General features: G+C 35.7%; 2 protein-coding genes across 4 annotated transcripts; both read left to right on the plus strand.

Moving 5' to 3' along the window:
- The first annotated feature begins 10,626 nt into the window (after positions 1-10,626).
- Positions 10,627-12,978, plus strand: LOC105956074 (transcription initiation factor IIA gamma chain / TFIIA-gamma (TFIIA-S)). Of its 3 annotated transcripts, none has more exons than XM_012979896.2 (4): positions 10,627-10,783; positions 10,931-11,064; positions 11,586-11,636; positions 12,589-12,978. In XM_012979896.2, exons 2-4 carry the CDS (start codon positions 10,936-10,938, stop codon positions 12,727-12,729), a joined length of 321 nt encoding a protein of 106 aa, XP_012835350.1. In that variant the 5' UTR covers positions 10,627-10,783; positions 10,931-10,935; the 3' UTR covers positions 12,730-12,978. The 3 variants fall into 3 exon arrangements, with proteins under 3 accessions (XP_012835350.1, XP_088670044.1, XP_088670045.1); XM_088813918.1 differs by having other exon boundaries at positions 10,645-10,783; positions 10,935-11,064; XM_088813919.1 differs by having other exon boundaries at positions 10,653-10,783; positions 10,927-11,064.
- A 463-nt stretch (positions 12,979-13,441) lies between these two features.
- On the plus strand, positions 13,442-22,130 carry SEC10 (exocyst complex component sec10). Its single transcript, XM_012979894.2, has 25 exons — positions 13,442-13,738; positions 14,542-14,637; positions 14,770-15,015; positions 15,102-15,176; positions 15,315-15,416; positions 15,637-15,687; positions 15,795-15,900; positions 16,192-16,308; positions 16,875-16,966; positions 17,094-17,259; positions 17,336-17,412; positions 17,998-18,096; positions 18,180-18,270; positions 18,849-18,934; positions 19,073-19,246; positions 19,632-19,685; positions 19,789-19,917; positions 20,001-20,093; positions 20,171-20,317; positions 20,433-20,530; positions 20,744-20,828; positions 21,227-21,285; positions 21,400-21,498; positions 21,624-21,707; positions 21,815-22,130. The coding sequence occupies exons 2-25, from the start codon at positions 14,542-14,544 to the stop codon at positions 21,882-21,884; spliced, it is 2,496 nt and encodes an 831-aa protein (XP_012835348.2). The 5' UTR covers positions 13,442-13,738; the 3' UTR covers positions 21,885-22,130.
- Positions 22,131-22,366: the final 236 nt, after the last annotated feature.

Raw genomic sequence — 22,366 nt, forward strand, 5'->3', positions numbered from 1 at the left:
CCTTGTATACATACGAACAAAGTTCTTCACTTAATTACAGTCATATATCCCCTCATATATATTCAAATTACGAAAAAACACCTTAAGTTTGGGAAATTACAACCACCCTCCTCAACTATATATTGTCTTATACGTCCATTCTAACTACGGTGTCAAATTTACTTAGTGAATAAGGAATTTTCTCGTAAGACTATACATATATAGTTGAGGGATGGTTATAATTAACCAAAGATGATGGGTTTTTTTTGTAATTTAAGCTTACCTCGAGGACTGGCCGTAATTTGCACAAAATTGTATTTCTTTTGACAATTTATGAATTGTCAAACTAGGAACTTGTTCAATTGTTATGAAGTGACTCAAGCTCACAACAAATAACCTAGTAATCAAATAAATATTAATCCCGCGATTGATTTTGTAGGTGGTGATCGACTATGACATAAAACGGTGAATTTATCCCTAAAATATTGTCTAATTATTGTCTAATCAAGAACGTCGTTATGATTCAAGATTTCACTAATCACTTTTAATAGTTTTGTATATATTATTTATTTTAGCTACTATTTGTTACAGACAAGCTAGTTTAAAATCAATCATTACGTACTAATTAAATTTAGTGAAAGTAAATAATTGCGATTACAAAGTAAATTAAAATAAATTAAATAAATAAATAAAGTAAAATATTAAGCAATGAATAACAAGTTTGAATAGATGAACCCTAATTTGGGCAAAATTATATTTTACAAACAACACATCTTTTAAATATGGAAAGCAAAAAATCCAATGATGTAATATTCTAACTAAACTTTCCGTAGAGATCAATAAAATTCCGGCGCCGGTGGTAAATTCAAATCGATGTTTGGCCTGATGTGGCAAGTGGATGCGCCGCCTTCATCGGTGGTCACTCCGCTGGTAGGGCCGGCGGAGGAGGGAGATGGCCGGGGATAATCTTTATAATTAGAATCGCCGCTCCGCTTTATTATTAATAATATTCCTTCGTCGTCGTTGTCGTGTTTACGCTTTTGCCCGCACGCACGGATATTCTTGTTGGTCAAGATGTGTATTGGGGCGGCGGCAGCGTTGCAGGGGCGGCCTCCGCCGTGTGAGGACTTCTTGATCTTGCGGTGAGAGGTCATGTGGCCGCCGAGTGCTTGGCCGGTGGAGAAACCCTTGTGGCAGATGGAACACTCGTGATAAATCTTCTTGCTGCTGCTGCTGCTGCTGCTTCTTTTGTTCGGATTGGAGGCAATTACTCTCGTCGTTGGGGCGGTGGAATCGGACGATGGTGGTGGTAAGGAGTCTCTGCCGACGCCGGAAGCAAGCATGAGGAGGGCTTCGATGGCTGAAATCTCGTCGGCTTCGAGATTCGGCCGTCGTGGTGGAAGAATCGTTACCTTCATCTTCTCTTCGGAGTTAATGTGTGTGAAACAATTGTGTGTGCGAGAGAAATAAGGGTTTTCTGTATGTGTGTGTATGTATTTCTAATGTGTGAAGTGAGGAAATTACTTCATGATTTTATATTAATTAATTAGTTAATTAATTAATTAATTAATTAACAAGAGTTTTAATAGACATATAGACTTGTAATCTTCACACTTAACATCTGTTTTGAATTAAATCCACAATAAAATAATAATAATAATTTCTAAATTATGGATTAACATGAATTGACATAAAAATTTCAAATTTTGAGTTATAGTAGTATACATCTAACCCTAAATATAAGAGCACTTGCTTATAGATTCCTGCATATCTCCTTATATATAGGACCAAGTCTTTCAATTCATACATACCATTCCATAATTACCATTAAAATTCATATAAAACCTTTAAATTTGTTTTCACCAGGTGTAGGATTTTGTAAGCGTTCGATTATTGCCATTAAATCTAATAATCAAGTGACTACTCAAGCTCGCGAATTAAAATATATATTAAAAAAAATGCAGCATTAATACGTTGAAGTCGTCATCCACGTTGCGAAAAATCACATCGATTACATTCTAACACGATAGAATATTTCGGACTATTGATATAATTTCATCTAATCAATATTAATTCAATCTATGTCGTAATCGAACGGAGCCTAGCATTATATCATTATATTCAAGTGAAATACTTAACAAGTTCGTATGAAAAAACCATCGTTAATCAATCGTCGACAACATTATCGATCGACACTTCTTGAATAATTATTTTAAAACAATGGAATAATATCAACCATTGTAGTTAAAAAAAATTAATACTATGAATCTTCTGATCGGAAGCGGCATCACTTCGTTTGGGGGTGGCGGCGGGGGAGTAATAATTGGTGGTGGTTTGGGAATCGGATGGTGGTGAAGAGAAGCCTTTGCCGGAAGCAAGCATGATGAGTACTTCGGCGGCAATAATCTCGTTGTCGGAGTAGATGTCGGGTCGACGTGGAGGAATTATCTTCAGCTTCATGATCGATCGGAGTATAATTAATTAGAGATACAGTGTGTGTGAAATTGTGTGCGATATATAATACTTTTTTTGTGTATTTAATTTAATTAATTTGTAGTATGTGTTATATATTTGTATGTGAAGTAGGAGATTAATTAATGATTTTTAATATTAGCAACTAGCAAGAGTTTCAACTTGTAATTTACTAGGTTTTGTTCTCTTTAAACCAAAATATAAAAATAAAAATTATGAAAAAAAAAATTGAAAAGGAAGAAGAAGATTACATGGGCATGAAAGTAATATGTATATTGTGTGTGTTTTATTGCTTTATATATATGCCTCGTTTGCTTATCTATGTCGGATTAGATCGGATTAAATTGGATTGGATTAATACCCTATTGGTTAACGAGGTCTATGTAATTTAATGTAATTAATGATATTTAATTTTATAAATTCAAGTAATAGATAAATACATTGTAATATTAGAAATAATTGAAATCTCAGATGAGATATTAATTAATGTCATGTATGTAGTACGTACCTGGATATTTGATTTACATAAATTGACCTAAAATATTCCTCTCCTTTCCACCGCCGCTGTTGACCGTCGTCCTCCGGCGGCGGCACAGAATAATTGCTACAGGTGCGACGAGTGCGGTAGGGGTTTCCGCTGGGCCAAGCACTAGGCGGACACAAACGCAGACATTACCGGGGAGTTATCGGCAGAAGCGGCGGCCCAAGAATTGGCGGGAAAGTTTTCAAAATTGACGGTGGCGGAGCTAGTTACGTCACCTCCTCACCAGGCGGCGGAGACGCGACCCCTGTCCGGTGGAATTAATTTCGATTTGAACTCTCCGCCGCCGCCTCCCACAGCTGAGCTTGATTTAATCCTGCAGAGGCTATGAGTTGTATCTATAATACTCTTTTTATTAATTGCATGCAGATACTATTTTTATCTCCGTATATAATTCACTAATTTAATTTTTATCAATTATTATTTGGTGTTTAATTTGGTTTAATGGGAATCTTTTCAACAATTCGATCAATTATTTTATTCGTTTTTTTATTAGTTTCTATGCCATTGTAAAATAATTGATCAATATACAATTGGAACAATCAACAATAAAAATACACAAAAAAACCCTAATTATCCAGCTCATGTGATCGATGTGATGATCAAAATTGACAATAATAAAGAATTACGTAGTTCAGCCTTGAATGACCTACGTATATCAAACGGGTCGAGAGAAATAATTATTTATGTTTCAAACAACGCAAGTTTACGTATACAATAAATCTCTCACACTTCTTCGATTTCTTTCTCATATCTCACAATTCCTCCCTTGATCTATTCTCTCTTCTATATATTTTGTGTGTTTTGGTGTGAATGTGTGTAACTATGTAATTAATCAGCAACCCTTCATTCCAAATAACGAAAAAACTCCTCATGTTTGGGTAATTACAATCACCCCTCGACTATGAATCTTCTTACACATCCACCCTTGCGGTGTCAAATTTAGTGGAATCTTTTAGATTAATATAATTATGTCGGAATATTTTCCAATTTGTATCCATTTTATAATCACATTCGGAATTCATACTTTGAAACAAGATGATCATAAGATGTGTCTATTGACTTGTAAATATCAGATAGTGGTGCATTATAAACTTCATTTTTACACGGAACGAGTACATAATAGAGAACATTCCACGGAATCTAGAACATTTTATTCAATTTGACACCATAAGGTGAGACGTCTAAGAAGATTCATAATTTAGGGGATGGTTGTAATTACCCAAACATAAGACTTTTTTTTTTTTTTTAATTTAACCTTATCTCAGAGGTAGCGACTCCGATCCAACTGATGCATAGATTCTAGTTGCTCCAATCATCAGTTGCCACCTCATCAACAGTTAGTTATGTTGAATTAGTTATCCACCATTCTCCATGGGTTCACCGTTTCGCACATTTTACTGTATCGACTCTGATCTTCCAGCTCAAGTCCACCGAATTGTAAATCATTTATTACAAATATTAATTTATATTAATTATACTAAAGGGCCTAGCTCGTGTCCACTTGCATATGCAGCCCAAAAATCACTATTGAAGGTCAAGAGTCAAACTTTATCAATAACACATGCATTAATAGTGAAGAATCAAAATAGAACCAATCGCCAATTTTGTGAAATCCAATTTGCAACAAACAAGTAACAAAAATTTAAATGATCAAACAATATCGATCTATACTCATACTCGCTTTCATGCACACGCGCTTGTAATACACTTGATTTAATTTATATTTAATATTAGTACATATTTAGTTGTAGCCATGAGGAGGTGGCCCACCACCGGAAGTTCCCGGAGCTTCTTCGGGTTCACACGGAGGAGCAGCCGCCGCCGCCGCCGGAACCATGATTGGCTTCTTTCTTTTCTTGGCTAAGCAAAAGAGGCCAACTGCAAGGAATGCAAGGAAGAATACACCACCCAGAGAAACGCACACCGCGATTATGGTGGTGTGGTTGTTGCCGCCGCCTCCGCCGCCGCTGCCGCCAGGAGGCGGCGTGAAAACGGTGTTGGACGGTGGTGAAAATGGTGTGAGGGAGTTGGGAGTGGACGGAAAACTTGGTGAAGGAGCTACAGGTGGATAGTTATCGTACGGCGGATAAAATGGAGCACCGCCTGGTTTTGTTGGTGGTTGTGGATAATACGGCGGATATGCAGGTGCTTCTGGCTTTGCCGGAATACCTGGTTTTGGTGACGGCGATGGTGGATAATATGGTGTTTCGGACTTTGGGGGCTTCGCCGGAGTACCGGGTTTTGGTGGATTAGATGAGGGTGGGTAGTATGATGATCCAGGTGGAGTTTTTGGCGGCGCCGCCGGACCGCCTGGCGGCGTTGTTGGTGTTTTGGGGGGATAAGCAGGTTTTTGTGGCTTTGGTGGCTTTGCCGGAACACCTGGTTTTGGTGCAGGTGATGGTGGGTAGTATGACGAGCCAGGCGGAGATTTTGGCGGTGGCGCCGCCGCCGGGCCGCCTGGCGGCGTTTTTGGTGGATGTGTTGTTGGTGTTTTCGGGGGATAAGCAGGTTTTTGTGGCGTTGGTGGCTTCGCCGGAACACCTGGTTTTGGTGTTGGTGATGGTGGGTAGTGTGACGAGCCGGGTGGAGATTTTGGCGGCGCCGCCGGGACGCCTGGCGGCGTTTTTGGTGGATAAGCAGGTTTTTGTGGCTTTGGTGGTTTCGCCGGCGCACCTGGTTTTGTTGATGGTGATGGTGACGGTGGGTGGTACGATGAGCCAGGTGGAGATTTTGGCGGCGCGGCGGTGCTTCCTGGCGGCGTTTGTGGTGGATAAGCAGGTTTTTGGGGTTTCGGTGGCTTCGCCGGAACGCCGGGTTTTGGGGATGGTGATGGTGGGTAATGATGATGTGGCGGTGTTTTAGGTGGATGAGCAGGATTCTCCGGCTTTTGCGGAACACTGGGTTTTGGAGTTGGTGACGGCGGCGTTTGTGGTGGTTTTGATGTGGGTGGCGGTGGACAATATGGCGGCGTAACCGTGCCGGGTGGTGGAGGAGCATGTTTGTGTGGCTTTGGTGGATTCATAGGAGCGGCGGGTTTTGGGGCTGGTGACGGTGGTGAGTGATAATATGGTGGTTCTTGCGGCGGCGTTTTAGGTGGAGGCAACGGGCCGCCAGCTGGCGGCGGCGCGGAGGGTTTGTGAGGTTTCGGTGGGTAATGGGACGGCGGCGCTGCTGCCGGACCCTCCGTAGGTGTTGGTGGAGAAACACCACCTGGTGGTGGTTGATAGTTGTTGTGACCACAATGTTGCTTGTTGTGGCAAGCCGGTGACTGTGCCGGCGGTGGTGGGGGAGGAGGGTTACATGGTGGTGGTGGGGGTGGTGGCGGTGGTGGAGGAGGATTACATGGAGGTGGTGGCGGTGGCGGTGGATTACATGGTGGAGGCGATGGTGGAGGAGGTGGATTACATGGTGGTGGTGGTGGTGGCGGCGGCGGTGGAGGAGGAGGGGAGTAATATGGATAGGCCATATGTTTGAAAGTTTTGATGGAAGGCATTTTTGGTTTTCAAAGTGCAACTTTGGGTTGTTTTAATTGGCTGGTGAAGTATGAATACTAGATATATATAGACTTTTTGGGGACCAAACCCTCACTATTGTATATATATAATAAAGTTTCTAATTTGAACCACATGATTAGGGCATACTAATTACTAATTATGTCATAACCTTTGTGATTATTGGCTCCCAACTGGTTTTATTTAATATTCATTTTACATTAGGGCCATGCCTACTCAATGTTATTAAGTGTACTCACTCAAAAGAATAACATAAAGTTACGATATAACAATATAATTATATATATATAGTTATTGATAATTATTTATGTTTCCTTCTATGATGAAATTTTCAAAATTCGAAATGATAATTATTGGTAATTATTTATATAATTGATTATTTATTTCATTGTCATAAAGAAACTCATGATTTAATAGTAGTATGATTTTTTTTGCCTACAATCACATAATTGAGTAGCAATTACTCCATATTATTGAGCTAAGATATATATATATGGGTAAATTACACCCACACCCCTGAGGTATGCTTAAATAATTTTAAGGTCCCTATGGTATCGATAATTACAGTCACCCCCCTAAAACGTAGTTAGAAACTCTAACGGGATAATGCATTGGATACATTATTCCGATAGGGTTCTAATGGACTATTACTTTTAGCTAGTGGTGGAGATAACATAGAGTTATGGGGAGTAATGGGGTGACATGGCTCCCCCAATATTTCTTAAATCACCCATAACTCTTTGTTGTCTCCACCACTTCCTGAAACCAATAGTCCATTAGAAATCTATCGTAATAATGTATCCAATGCTTTATCCCATTAGATTTTATAACTACGTTTCAAGGGGGTGAGTGTAATTATCGATACCACAGGGACCTTAAAGTTATTTAAGCATACCTCAGGGGTGTGGGTGTAATTTACCCTATATATATATATAGGGCAAATTACCAAAACCCCCCTGAGGTAAGCCTAAATAACGAAAATCCCCCCCATGTTCTCGTAATTACGAAAACCCCCCTGAGGTATGCAGACGTCTTACAAATCACTCTAACGGTGTTAGACTCGATAGAATCTTTTTTATTCTCCCGAATATTCCTCCGATAATACCAATTTTGCCCTTGTACACGAAATTAACCTTAGGGGGGTAATTGTAAGCATTTTATTTAATGAGGGGTCATTATGAATGTACAAAATACTTATTTTTCTTAAATTAAACCCAAATATAATCAATCATTATGAATGTACAATGTATTTTTATTGGATTAAAAAAAATCAATGAATGAGATTTCAAAATTTAATTATTTTTTATATATAAAATTAAATATTTTACAATTCGAGAAATACAACCATGCATCATTCAAGCTAAAAGCATAAATCCGTATGAATACTCCTCTGGATAAATAAAATCAATTAAAATATATAAATAAAAAAAATAAAAAATTATAATATCAAATTATCAATACAAATTACAAAGTAATAAATAAATTTATAAAAGCAATAAATCATCAACTGAAAGGGATGTCAGGGGGGATTTTCGTTATTTAGGCTTACCTCAGGGGGGGTTTTGGTAATTTGCCCTTTATTTTTTACATATTTAACAGAAGGATATAATAGACATTTCACTTTTTCGGTTAAAAAAATTCGGTCAACCGTTAGTCAAGGGGGGTTTTCGTAATTACGAGAACATGGGGGGGATTTTCGTTATTTAGGCTTACCTCAGGGGGGTTTTGGTAATTTGCCCTATATATATATATATATATATATATATATATATATATTCTTTTTTTGTGGTAGGTGGCAATTCATTTTGATGTACTTGTCAGTCAAATATACTTAATTCTATGAATTATCCAAACATGATTTTGAAAAGGGTGGTTAAATAAAGGTATGATGTTTTATTGATAAGTAAACTTTGACTTGTTTGCTTTTTCACTCTGTCTGGCTGAGCTTTTAAACTTTTCGAAACAGCTTATAAGTTGTTTAACATATTATAAGTTGTTTACAAAGATTTTATTTTGGAGTAAATATACTTTGATAGATAATTGAAGTTTATATATATGTATATATATATATATTTTTTTTTTGTAATTTTAATATAAATATACTTTATTACAACACTAAGATATTTCACAAGAAAAAAAGCTGAAAATAGATTAGTAGCTAATTAACTTAATTTGTTTAAGTCATATTTCCTTTATTTTTTTAATATTAATTTATATGGTGACGTGGTCCTAAAAGACTCGTGTTATATATGGAATTTCCCACCTTTTTTTTTTGTTTGATAAGAATTTTCCCACCTTTATAGACTTTGTAAAATTGCACATGATGTAGTAATGTGAGAAAAGAAAACAAGTGGTGATTCAATTATTTCTTCTACCTTTTTTATTTTTTGTGATCTGTCTTCACATATTTGTCAATGTCGAGGTAGACAATTGGGTTTTTTTGATGCTTTACAACTGGTTGAAATATATCGGATGATTATTAATTGTTGATCTGCACACAATCACACATACTCATGTATATGTGTGCTTAGTGGAAAGTTATTTCACTACATCAACATTTAATAGCAAACAATACAAGAGGCGTAAATCATACTAGTGTAATCATTTGTGACAAACTCAATCTAGCGACCGTTGTCAATAAGATTCAAACTTTGGATAATTGACACAGATTCAGTTAGTCCAACCGTTCGTGGAGTCCAATTATTAACTAAGGCCCAAGGTCATATTTCAGATCCATAATCAAATAAATCCAGCATATAAATAATTCAATTATCATTTAAGGTATGGTTATTATCATTTTACTGCAAAACAGTTTTCTAAAATCTCTCCATATTTTTCTCTCCGACGTGGATTGACTTAAGCACTGGATGGTTTTCGTCGAAACCAAGCTCCAACATCCTAACGTGTGTGTTTTACATATGAAACGCCTATTTTCTCCCAATTAAAGAAAATTTAGAAGAATTATTTCGGTACTTGAATATTTATTGCATATTCGAGAATTATCTTGAGGTGATTCGAGTTAACATACCGTTGACCGCATCACTACTAATATTGTTAATGTGTAATTAGGAGGCTCTTATTGAAGGGATTTGATAGAGATTAAGATACTTATATTCCTTGTTATAAATAAGTGCGTACATACGAGGAAAAGTGCACAATTCACTTTTTCAAGTATTCTAACAAATATTAATAAACAATAATACACATCACACAATGTGTAGAAAGAACTAAAGCAAAATATTCACCAAGTGTTTGATAGAAATACAAAGTTGTCAACATATTTTTAAAAGCAAATTTTTATTTAATTTTCCAAACATAAAAATCTATATAAGCAACACATTCATTGTATGTAATATTTGCAAGACTGTCCAATCTTTCCTTTTCAAAATAATTAAATTAAAGTCCAGATGCTCATTTTGGACTGCCGACAAATGATTCAATTTTGCGTATGACTTCTTGTAGTAGTTAGTAATATTTGTTGTTGTTTTTTTGTTTTTATTTTTATTTTTATATATATTATAATAAAAACAGCAAATTACGGCCACCCCTGATGTATAACCAAATTTTGAAAAAATCCCTTTTGTTTGGGTAGTTACAGTCAACCCCCTCTTTTTAAATATTTTTACATAAAATTTATGTATTTCGGTTATTTACCGAACCAAATCGTATATTCAGTTCGGTAAACGGTATGAAATGTTGGCGTACCGAAATTTCGGTTCGCTTTTACCGATTTAACATCCCTAAATATACCCTTGGAAGGGTTTTTTTGTAAATAATACATAGTTAGGGGGTGACTGTAATTACCAAAACAGACGATTTTTCATAATTTGACCATAACTCAACGGTGGCCGTAATTACAACCACCCCTGAGTTAAAATATATAACAAAAATATACAAAATATTATTTATTCAGAAATTAAATAGAAATACGGCCAAAATGATAATAAGAAATAAAATATACAAAATGTTATTCAAATAATTCATTTATTTCTTTTTTCTTTTTAATCTTATATTTAAATAATTTAAAATCCAAAAGTTGATGAATTAAAATCAGTTAATGGGCCGGGCTTTAAGAAACTAGTGATACGGGCCGGATTTGCTTTGATAAGCGACAAAAAAAAGCCCCAAATCTTCTCTCCCCCTAATCTTTGTCTCTCTACCCTATATCTCTTCTCTCTCTTCATTTCTCTCTCTCTCTCTCACTCTCAATATCTACCCACAAACGAAACCCCTATATATACATCTGAATCCGCCAGAATTCGATCAAATCGAGCGGGTAAATTCATTTCTTCCTTGATGTTTTAATTTTTAAATGCTCGTTCCTTCTCGATTCGATTTCCTTTTTCCGCGAACTGAATTTTGATTTTGATTTTGATTTTGATTTCATACTGTTTGTTTGTTGTTTGCCCTGAAAAAAAGAGAGAAAGAATGGCGACTTTCGAGCTTTACAGGAGATCGACGATCGGTATGTGCTTGACTGAAACCTTGGATCAGATGGTTTCCGGTGGAATTTTGACTCCGGAGCTCGCCATTCAAGTTTTGATTCAATTCGACAAGGTTCTCTCTCTCTCTCTCGTGTGTATGTGGTGTAATTGTTTTTTATATCTGTTGGCAAGAGACTGATTAATGTAAAATAAATTGCATCTTTAGTTAGGGTTAATGAATTATGAATTGATTGTCGGTGAAAGGAAGATAAATGATACTGACAAAAGCAAACACAAATATCGCAATTGCCCTAGTTGTTTGGTTTCTATGTTTTGTTTATTTACCTATTAAATGTAAGAAAAGGAGTAACAAAAATGCGTACATCGCAAAAAATGTATATGCATATGTATATGTATGTATATATCCATGCAGTAATGTTCGCTTGATTCAAATTTAATATCCAGACGGTTAAACGTGCATGGAGATTGGAACTATTTAAAGTCGTCCCACGTTCTGTAATCGAAATCCGAACGATTGATATACAAGAATAGGATCGGAAATTCATGATTGTGTGGCGGCTCTCGTATATTAATTGCATGCATGTTTCTCCACTTATATCATCTTTTCTTTAATGTTGCTTCATTCGTCTGCAGTCGATGACTGAAGCTCTAGAAAGTGAGGTGAAGAGCAAGGTTTCCATTAAGGTAAACATTGCTTTTCCTTTTCCGATAAATGATAATGTCTGAGTCCTGAATTTGTTAGTGCCTCTAATGTTTCTTCTATGGATTTCAATTTTTTTCTTCTAATGTATTTGTTTGGTAAAATTGAAAATCGGGATCTTGTTGATTAATGAAGCGGACTTACGATTATTCATAGTAGTAAAATGTTTCGAAAAAAAATGTTCCATTTCTAACTGGAAATACTATACCCTAACCCAGTGTAATGGTAATGAATGATAGGTTAGTTCTTTTTCGTATCCCAAATGAAAATTAAATATCTATATATATTCTATTTTCTGAATACTATGATGGACTCCGATGAAAAAGAAGTATGAAACTAATACACGAGAAAATTGTTTGTTGACCATGATTTCTAAAAGTTATCTTACGAAACGGGGGAGTTTACTTTTTGGATATCTTGGTTATCTTAATTGCTTGTTTGTATCTATTTTCAGCGTCGTAGTGTTAGATATCTATCTGTAGTTCGAAACTGATAATGCATTGATTGCTTATTTTTATGCGGATCTTTGTTATTATGACCAAAAGTATATAACTAACACGTGGACGGACACGGGTAATGAGAAAATAAATTGAAGGATTTGTAGGTCGGGATAACATATAAACGACAAAATTATTGTTAGTAGTAGAGATGCATGTAGTCGCAATCTCACTACACGTGACCTGGATCTCGTTAAGATTATTATAATCTAAAATCGAGCAATTAAAGCCGACAAATAATTGTTTTACGTTAAACTGTAGAGACTTATAGTTTACGTATTCTTTTCCTTGTTGAACTCCACATTTTATACTTCTTTCCTGACTTATTTGATCTCATAAATTGCTTTCGAATTTAGTTTACCAGTTTTAAATCGATGGATAACGACAATGAATAATGTATTTTTTGCTTTCTGTTTTCTCCAAATGATTCTTTTTACAGGGGCATCTTCATACATACCGATTCTGTGACAACGTCTGGACCTTCATATTACAAAATGCTCAGCTTAAGAGTGAGGAAGGCCAAGAAACTGTGGATTCTGTCAAGATTGTAGCGTGCGACTCAAAGTTACTAACCCAGTGAAAAATCGATGAATTTGTTGCCGTTTTTTTTTTATATAAAAAAATTATGTGAATCTGCTAGTGAACGGAGTTTTTTATCTCCGATTTGTATTTTCTGGTGATAATGTAGAAGAAGGGGGTGGGATGGGTGTGGAGTTGTACACTCTGCTAATCAAACTCCCACTCAACTGTAATGCATACCCTTCGAGACGTTCGTAATCTGTTTTGAGACGATTATAATCTGCTTTAAATATTATTGTTATTATTTTTATTTTTTTGTAGATCGTCTGCTCCGATTCGTGATGTTCATAACCGGGTTTGTTTTTTTGGATCCAATTATTTAAATAACAAGGGGAGTTTTTGTGTCTTTGTTTTGGTTGCCAGAGGTTGTAATTGAAGATCATTAATGAGAAGATTTGATTAAAATATTTCAAATAATTTATTAATGAGTATATATTAATTTGACTATTATATAATTTAAATATCTAAACAAGCTATTGTTAAACCTCTATAAATTAATATAATTGGGACTATCAAAATTCTATTAATTCAGTGAAAATTATTGAAGTTCTATTGTATTTGATTTTTCTCTTTTCGATTTGGTTAATTGGGATAAATAATAGTTGGAAGAAAATTCAACAACAAAAAAGAAAAAGTACTGATATAGCAATTTTATAAATTATGTACTAAACTTATAAATAAAGAAAGTTCATGGGTCGGAATTACTATTATTTGAATACTTTCCTAGTACGACGACGATCTGCTTCTCTCTGGTAAAAAGTAAATGGTGGTGTTTGGAAACTAATTTAACTACAGTCTACAGATAATTGCTTGCGGTGAATTTCCTTTTCACATTTTCCTTTGTTTTGTGAGATTATTTTCATTTTGCGATCTGTACAAAGCTTTTGCCCTCTCTCTCTCTCTCTCTCTCTCTCTAAAATCAGTCGTAAATTCTTCCTCCCTCCGATTTTGTATCTTTACTGCGAAGAACCGCCGCTTCAACGCCGCTGCTGGTCGTCGTTTCTACCGAGGTAAATTTTCGGTTTCTGCGTTTTTTTTTTGTGTGTGGAGTTTTTGTTGATAGTTTGCGGCGTAATTTAATCAGTCATTTTATGCCACAACATTGGTGATTATTTTGATTCCTAATTCGATGAATAATTGAGTCAAATTGATGATTTTACTGGATTGATTTTGCTGTATTCACCGTTGTTTCTTAAATTTTTTTAGTCTTTCGGTTTATATGTTTATGATCTTTTTTTTTTCTTCCTGATAATTGCATTCGTTTAATATTAGGAAATATATATTGTTGATTTATGTTGCCATTCATGTAGGTGAAAACTGGGGGTATTACTTCAGGATAATTGTAATTTACAATAATTTTGGGTGTACATTTGCACATATAAACGAAAATTACAAGTCGGAGTCTATTAAAGGAAAACTTAACTACTCGCTACTTTGAGCCCGTGAAAGTTCTCCACTGTCAAGATCAGTAGTTGCTTTTTGATGATAATCAATCTAGTCGTAGAGAATAGAGGTCATTTCTTAAAAAGTGTCATTTATTTTTTAAGTTAATTTTGGCATCTAGTTATTCTCACATTACGGTTAAGCTGCAAAAAGACAGCAATTCTTGGGAATGAGTTAATATATCTAGCAATTAAATGTTTAACATGGATTTAGTTTATTGATTTTATAGTCAGGTCTTGTATTGGTGGTATTTTGGTTTTAATTGCCACACTAGCTTTGATCTTAGAAGTCACGCCCACTCTCAAGTTAATAGAAAGGTCGATCAGCTAAGTTATACATCACGACGGCTGATTTTTGGTATTTATGGCAGATGAAAGAGACTAAAGATCGGACGAGGACGGAGAGATCTTCTAAATCTCCATCAACAGACTCGTATCCGCTTGTTCTAGACATTGATGACTTTAAGGTGACGCCACAAACATGTGTTTTGAATGTGTGTGTGTGTGTGTGTGTGTGTGTGTGTGTGTGTGTTTGCGCCTTGAATTGGACTTTCCGAATGTCGCTAATTATTATTTTTATGTGCTATATCATCATGTAGGGTGATTTTTCGTTCGATGCGTTGTTTGGAAACTTAGTAAATGAGCTGCTGCCTGCTTATTTAGAAGATGAAACAGATACTTCCGAAGGTCATGGTGCAAATGATGCAATGTCGAATGGTCATTTACGAATTCCTGATGCTGGAAAATCAGCGCCAGGCGTATCAAGCCCACTGTTTCCTGAAGTAGATGCTCTCTTATCTTTGTTTAAGAATTCGTGTACGCAGTTAGTTGATCTTAGGAAACAGGTAAATCTACAGCTTCTAGGATAGTTTATTCTGTTTTATGTTTTTTGCTGGATCATTGGCAAGCTAATGTTGATTTTTGTTTAAAGATTGATGGGAAGCTCTACAATCTCAAAAAGGAAGTTTCTACCCAAGATTCTAAGCACCGGAAAACACTTTCTGAGGTTAGTTAGCCTGGGCTACATATATATACCTTTTAAGTCCTTAGTCATCTTTAGATTAATAGTTATCATAATGTTTTGCTATATCTTAACATTGTTACAATGTGCTGCTAATATTGTTCTTTTCCATATAATATACAGCTGGAGAAAGGTGTCGATGGCTTATTTGATAGTTTTGCAAGGTTGGATTCACGTATATCAAGTGTTGGCCAAACTGCTGCTAAGATAGGCGACCATCTGCAGGTAAAGTTTGTTAAAAATTCTGAATCCTGTTTCTTTATTTGTCTCATTGCATATTCCTTTAGTTTGTTGTTTCTTTGATGTAAAAATATTCAATTCTGTGTAAAGCTAATATAGTACTTCATTACCTGTTTTCTTCCTGCCGATATTCAAAATCTTTGAGTTGGTAATTTGTTACTCGAACTCAGTCATTGACTTTAAACTTTTGTATTCATTTGGTCAGAGTGCTGATGCCCAGCGAGAAACAGCTAGTCAGACTATAGACCTCATTAAGGTGAATGTCTGATAAGGGGTTTGCATATTACTTTATAAGTGCCTGCAGTATATTATCAGCTATATAGTATTCGCTTTGATTAGCACTATGTGAATTTTATCCTGCAGTACTTGATGGAGTTCAATAGCAGTCCGGGTGACCTCATGGAACTTTCACCTCTATTCTCTGATGATAGTCGGGTTGCTGAAGCAGCTTCAATTGCACAAAAACTGAGTAAGTGTCAGTTTTCCCGATAGACATACTGGAATTTTCGAAATCCTTGCATATCTGTCAGATTCTTATAATTCTTGGTATTCCTGTCAAATTTTGATCATATCGGAAAAATATGTTGTGATGTCGTACACTCATTACCGGCACTTTGCTCTAACTTTTGCTTTTTGATAAGTTTTGGAACAGTCCAAAATTACTTTGCATATAGTTGAGCATTCTCATAAAGCAAATATCCAGCTTTGACTTATTTTAATATGATATCAAGAGAACATTCACTGAAAATCTTGCTTTTAGGATCATTTGCCGAGGAAGATATTGGAAGACAAGGCATTGCTGTCTCAGTTATTGGGAATGCAGCTGCAAGCAGAGGATTAGAAGTGGCAGTTGCTAATCTCCAAGAATACTGCAATGGTATGATGTGTTTGATGTCTTATTTATGACTTCACCATCAATACATTATGTTAAAAACCCTCAAGAACTGATTAGCTTCTTAACATTTTAATGAGTTTTCTTTCAGTTACTTGAATGAGGACCCTTGTATTTGAACCTATGATTGAAATATTTGCTTAAGTGAGCGAGTCATTTACCTTGTTATATTCCCCTATTCCGGCCTTAAGAAATGATCTACTATTCTGTATACAACTTTAATTCTCATTTACGTCATACTGACGTTCCTTATATTAATTTATTTATATTCTGAGGTTTTTTTTTATTGTGGAGTCCTTTTTAAGAATTTTCCTTTTTTGTTATAATAATCTCTTATGTAGCAATTACTATAAGTAACTACTATATACCTAAGTGGATAAGCAACACGATGTAAGATGATATGAAAAGTTAATTTTTTATTCTTAGAAGGAATTGCATTTGGAAATTAGTTGACTGAAGGGTTCCCATTGCATTTCATCTTGTTTCCTTTTTACAATTTGATTACATAATTTATTGTCAAATTATAATTGCTTCTGTAAATGCGCATGTAGAACTGGAAAACAGATTGTTGTCCAGATTTGATGCAGCATCACAAAAACGGGAATTATCTACGATGGCAGAATGTGCAAAAATTTTGTCGCAGGTATTTTTTCTTGATTTTTATATGGCAGATTATCTAGCTATAGTTATGTTGGGTAAAATTGCTAAATATTGATCACATTTATGAAAAGAATCGCTCCGACCATTTAATTATTAGTTTTGGGAATCAGTTCAACAGGGGTACCAGTGCTATGCAACACTATGTGGGCTTACGCCCAATGTTTGATTTGGAGGTCATGAATGACGACGCCCGATTGGTTCTTGGTGACCCCGGTTCTCAACCTAGTCCTAGCAATGTTTCACGTGGACTCTCTGCATTATACAAAGAGATCACAGGTTTGAATCATTCCACTAATACAATAAACTTTCAGGGTTTGAAGCGTTCCTCTAATTCAGTCCCACTGTCTTGCAGATACTGTACGGAAAGAAGCAGCAACAATAACAGCAGTATTCCCTTCACCAAATGATGTCATGTCAATCTTGGTTCAGGTATTCCTGCGTGATCATTGTGTTGCAATTGCATGTACATAAGCTTTAAATAGAATGCACTGTCCGTCATTTTTGGTTTGTTCCCAATAGACCAATCAAACCTGATGTAGGAAGACCGGTTGGGAGATATATAGGTTGTTCAGCTGCAGGGCCAAACATTAGATGATTGTTGGAAGAACAAAGTAAGATCTGACAATAATAACGATCGTATATATTCATGACCTATATACATATACTCCAACCATGGCCTATCTATTTTGGAAAAGAAGAGTCTGGAGATTATTCTCGTGATCTCACACATCCTGCAGAGAACATGTCTTTGTTAATCTCATCTTACTTGAAGAAGTTAGAATGGCTAATAGAATAGCAAAGCAAGAAAATAAAGAATAATCCTGGTCACTGAAATGACCGTACTTTTGTGAATTTTCTCAAAAGAAGCCGAATGCAATTGATTAATGTATACTTCTCCATGCCCTTCAAGCTTTTTTTATTGTTCTCACATAACTGTGTTCAGATAGAGTTTAAATCACAACATATTTGGTGGGTGTAGTGTATATACTGATTTTTATGATATTGTTTGTGCAGCGTGTTTTGGAAGACCGCATTCCTAAACTTCTTGAGAAGCTATTGGTAAAACCGTCTCTACTTACTCCACCTTCCATGGAAGAAGGCGGACTCATATTAGTGAGTTCCATCTGCAGCTTCTAATTACTTTTGCGAGTCATCTATTTAGCAATGTTAACCCACCTTTCATTTATTATCCATAGTATCTGAGAATGCTGGCAGTGGCATATGAGAAGACACAAGATCTTGCTAGAGATTTACATAGCGTGGGGTGCGGTGACTTGGATGTTGAAGGTAGATATGGAATTTGTTGATACTACTTCTCTAAGTCAAATGGTTTTATTATCTGATCTGGCAACTTATTTTTATTTTGATGTGAAGCTTTGTTCAGTATATTCAATTCACAAATAAATTGTTCTCATGATGTATAAAAATGAGTTGATCTGCCTGGTGATTGATCTGCTTAAATTCCCTCTCACTTTCCGCATTTTAGTAAGTAAAAAAGTTTATTATTGAAAAGCTTGAGAAAGAGACCACACACAGAAGTGTATATGAAACCCAAGCTACGTATAAATATCTGCACTTAGCATCTTCAAGAACCATGCGACTATATTTTGAATACGCGAAATTGTAGAACTTATCTTTGAAATAGAAAAGATGGATAGAAACTGACTGAATAGTGGGTGTCTCAAGCAAAGAAAACATGACAATCATAAACCCCATTTAACAAGATCTCTAGGCAGTAGCTGTCAGTAGCATTGGAATCTTTATGGTCATTTGGAAACATAAGAATCAACTACTTTTCGAATATTTTATATTTTCTGAGCAAGTGCACGGAATTTACGTATATCTTTCTTTTATCTGTTGTTCAGGCTTAACGGAGTCTCTGTTCCTACCCCATAAAGATATATACATAGAGTATGAGCAGGCATCTCTCAGGCAACTGTATAAATCAAAGGTGCGTAATAAACTATTGATCTCCATTCCTCCATCCTCTTGTGCACTCTAGCCTGGTAGCTTTTACTGAATAGAATTAAGATAATGAATTCCCTTCGACGAATTCTATTTCAACTAAAATTATCTGCCTATTAATCAGATGGAGGAACTACGGGCTGAAAGCCAGCAATCCTCTGAATCAACAGGGACAATTGGACGCTCTAAAGGAGCTGCCATATCATCTTCCCAGCAGCAGATATCTGTTACTGTGGTGACAGAGTTTGTACGTTGGAATGAGGAAGCTGTATCTAGATCTACTCTGTTTTCGTCACAGGTTTGTGTGTTTATTCCGTGTTCGGTATTTCGAGAATTTTATGACAAACTCAGGCTAAAAACTAGTGGAATGTTAACAGTTAGCAAATCAATTTAGGGCGAATAAGATGAATGATTTTCAAACTAGTTTTATTTGGTCTGGAACCTGGATAATTGGGTAACCCATAGACCTGGACAACCATGATGAACTTCAGTTATTTTCTGTTGACTTCAATTTTATTTATAACCAAAAAGGGAAAAATACGTACTAGATACAATTATGATTCTCTCGGATTCATTTCAATCCCCTTAAAGTGATATTTATTTTGGCTATCAATTGTTAATTTGAGTTCGTTGTTATTTTGTTTAGGTTCTTTAACTTAATGAATATTCTCTTGTCATTGCAGCCAGTGACAATTGCCGGTAATGTGCGGGCTGTTTTCACTTGCCTTTTGGACCAGGTAAATTAAGCAGACTCTTTCCATAGCCTGGGCATTTCTCTTCTTATAGTATTTTTAATAACTATTACTTTGTGTCCCATTTTCATCCCTTCACTTACTTCAGGTCAGTCTATATATAACAGAAGGTTTGGAAAGAGCCCGAGAAAGCCTGACTGAAGCTGCAGCGTTGAGGGAACGGTTTGTTTTGGGAACTAGTGTTAGTCGAAGAGTTGCAGCTGCAGCTGCTTCAGCAGTAAGCACTTTATCACTTAATTTATTTTGTAAAATATCTGTAAATCATTGAGCATTTAATGCTAGTTGGATTATCATATGCAGGCAGAAGCTGCTGCTGCAGCTGGTGAAAACAGTTTCAGATCGTTTATGGTTGCTGTACAGCGTTGTGGAAGTAGTGTAGCTATTGTTCAGCAAGTATGTCAATTTACTCTGTTGTGGTGATGTGGATATTTGTATTGTGATATATTTCATTAGTAACTCTGAACCTGCAGTACTTTGCAAACTCCATTTCTCGACTTTTACTACCTGTCGAGGGTGCACATGCTGCTTCCTGTGAAGAAATGGCCACAGCAATGTCCAGTGCAGAAGGTGCTGCTTATAAGGGGCTTCAACAGTGCATTGAAACAGTGATGGCTGAGGTTTATAATTAACATTTCTTCCTATTTCTGAATTTCTGAGCTTGAATTTTTTTTTTTAATTTACGTCTCTTGCTTTTCTCCCCCATTTAGACTTTGATCTTTGAAAATTTTGAAGGTTGAGCGACTGCTATCAGCCGAACAAAAAGCAACAGATTATAGGTCCCCTGACGATGGCATTGCTCCTGATCACCGACCAACTACTGCCTGCACAAGGTATGAATTTCCAATGATGTTTATAGCCTGTGAAATTTTAATTTGAAGATTGATAATCTTAATGAATAAAATTGTGTTTCCTTTTTTGGCATGTTTCATGGATCATCATTCAATACAATTCCTGGATTTTCAATTGTGGATATATTTTGTTTCCTTTATCCTATTTGATTATGTTCGAGTTTACCATATATTTTCAACTCATTTCTTATATAGGGTTGTTGCTTATCTTTCCCGTGTGCTTGAGTCTGCCTTCACAGCGCTTGAAGGTCTTAACAAGCAAGCATTCCTTACTGAACTGGTAATTATATTTTCTTTTATGCAGTATAAGGTTGTAATTGTAAAGCTGACGTTTAGGAGTGATTGCTTTAACTAATTTTAAATCTTTCAAAGTTTCACTTTTACTATTATTAGTTAGTTTCATTCATTTTGCTAGGTTATAACTTGGAAAATATGAATTTCTAGGTCATACTTAATCAATGTGAAGGTTATTTTTTATTTTCTGAACTGTGTACAAGAGGCGAAATGGGCAACACTGTTGACCAGAAAACCCTAGTTGCCTATACTTAAAGCTTCATTGACCCGTTCAACAATTGAGCTAAATAATTGAAACGGAAAATTCCAGTGTCGTTGGACATTCTCAAGTTTTATCATTAATGGGTATTTGAAATGGTAACTTTAATCATCAAACCGTTTCAGGGAAATCGCTTGCATAAGGGGCTACTGAGTCATTGGCAGAAATTCACTTTTAATCCAAGGTAATTCTTGATCCTATGTTGAAATTTCTACTTGGAGGCAATACTTGAATGTAAACCGTTGCTTTTTTTTTTTTTTATAATTTGTATATATTATATTTTATGTGGCATCTACAGCGGAGGGTTGCGACTTAAGCGTGATATAACGGAGTACGGAGAATTTGTTCGCAGTTTTAATGCTCCAACGGTAGATGAGAAGTTTGAGTTGCTTGGCATGTAAGTAAAACTTCGTTTTTTCTTTTTGTGTTCACTTATTTTTCTTATCCAACCTCGTTCAAGGAAACAAACTCGAACTAACTACTATTTTTTTTTCTTGATTAACCGTCATAATTTCTCTTCAGCATGGCCAATGTCTTTATTGTCGCTCCTGAAAGTCTGTCATCTTTATTCGAGGGAACACCAAGCATCAGAAAAGACGCACAAAAGTACAATGACTCTCAATTTTTATTTTCTTCCATTCGTTGTTTTTTCCCCCATTCACTGAATTGTGGTTGTTCGCGTAATGACAATTTTGAATTGGCTGCAAAATCAGGTTTATTCAGCTCAGAGACGACTACAAGAGTGCAAAGCTGGCGGCTCGGCTCAGCTCGTTGTTTGTGTGATGAAGTAAATAGGTAAATATGAACAGTTGATTAGTTGTTCACAGAAGCTGTTTTGGCCCAGTTTCGTTCTCTCCGCATTTAGTTTTTATAAGTGTAGCGAAATGGAATTTATTTTCTTGGTCCTAGAAATTAAATCAAATTTATAATTAAAACTTGTACAAACTATTTAATCTGGGGGTGTGGGGCTTGTATTTATTGATATGTATTTGCTTTGTGAGTGTTTATAAACACATTTCGATCTGCTAATTTATTTCACCGGGTCTAGCATTTAGCTGATTTGCTCTTCGTACCGTATATTTTATAATTCATGACTACATATGAATAAATGTAGGGATGTGATAAATGTCGTTCGAGCTTTAATAATACTGTTTCGACTTCAAATGTGGTTTTGATCATTTTTAATTCCAAATTTTGCAAAACCCGAAAAATAGAATTTGTAGTATTATGAGTTAGTTTTTTAATTCAACTTGAATCACTAAAAT

The sequence above is a fragment of the Erythranthe guttata genome, chromosome 14 (assembly GCF_056151865.1).
Source record: "Erythranthe guttata isolate IM_541 chromosome 14, IM_541, whole genome shotgun sequence".
In the NCBI taxonomy this organism is placed as follows: Eukaryota; Viridiplantae; Streptophyta; class Magnoliopsida; order Lamiales; family Phrymaceae; genus Erythranthe; species Erythranthe guttata.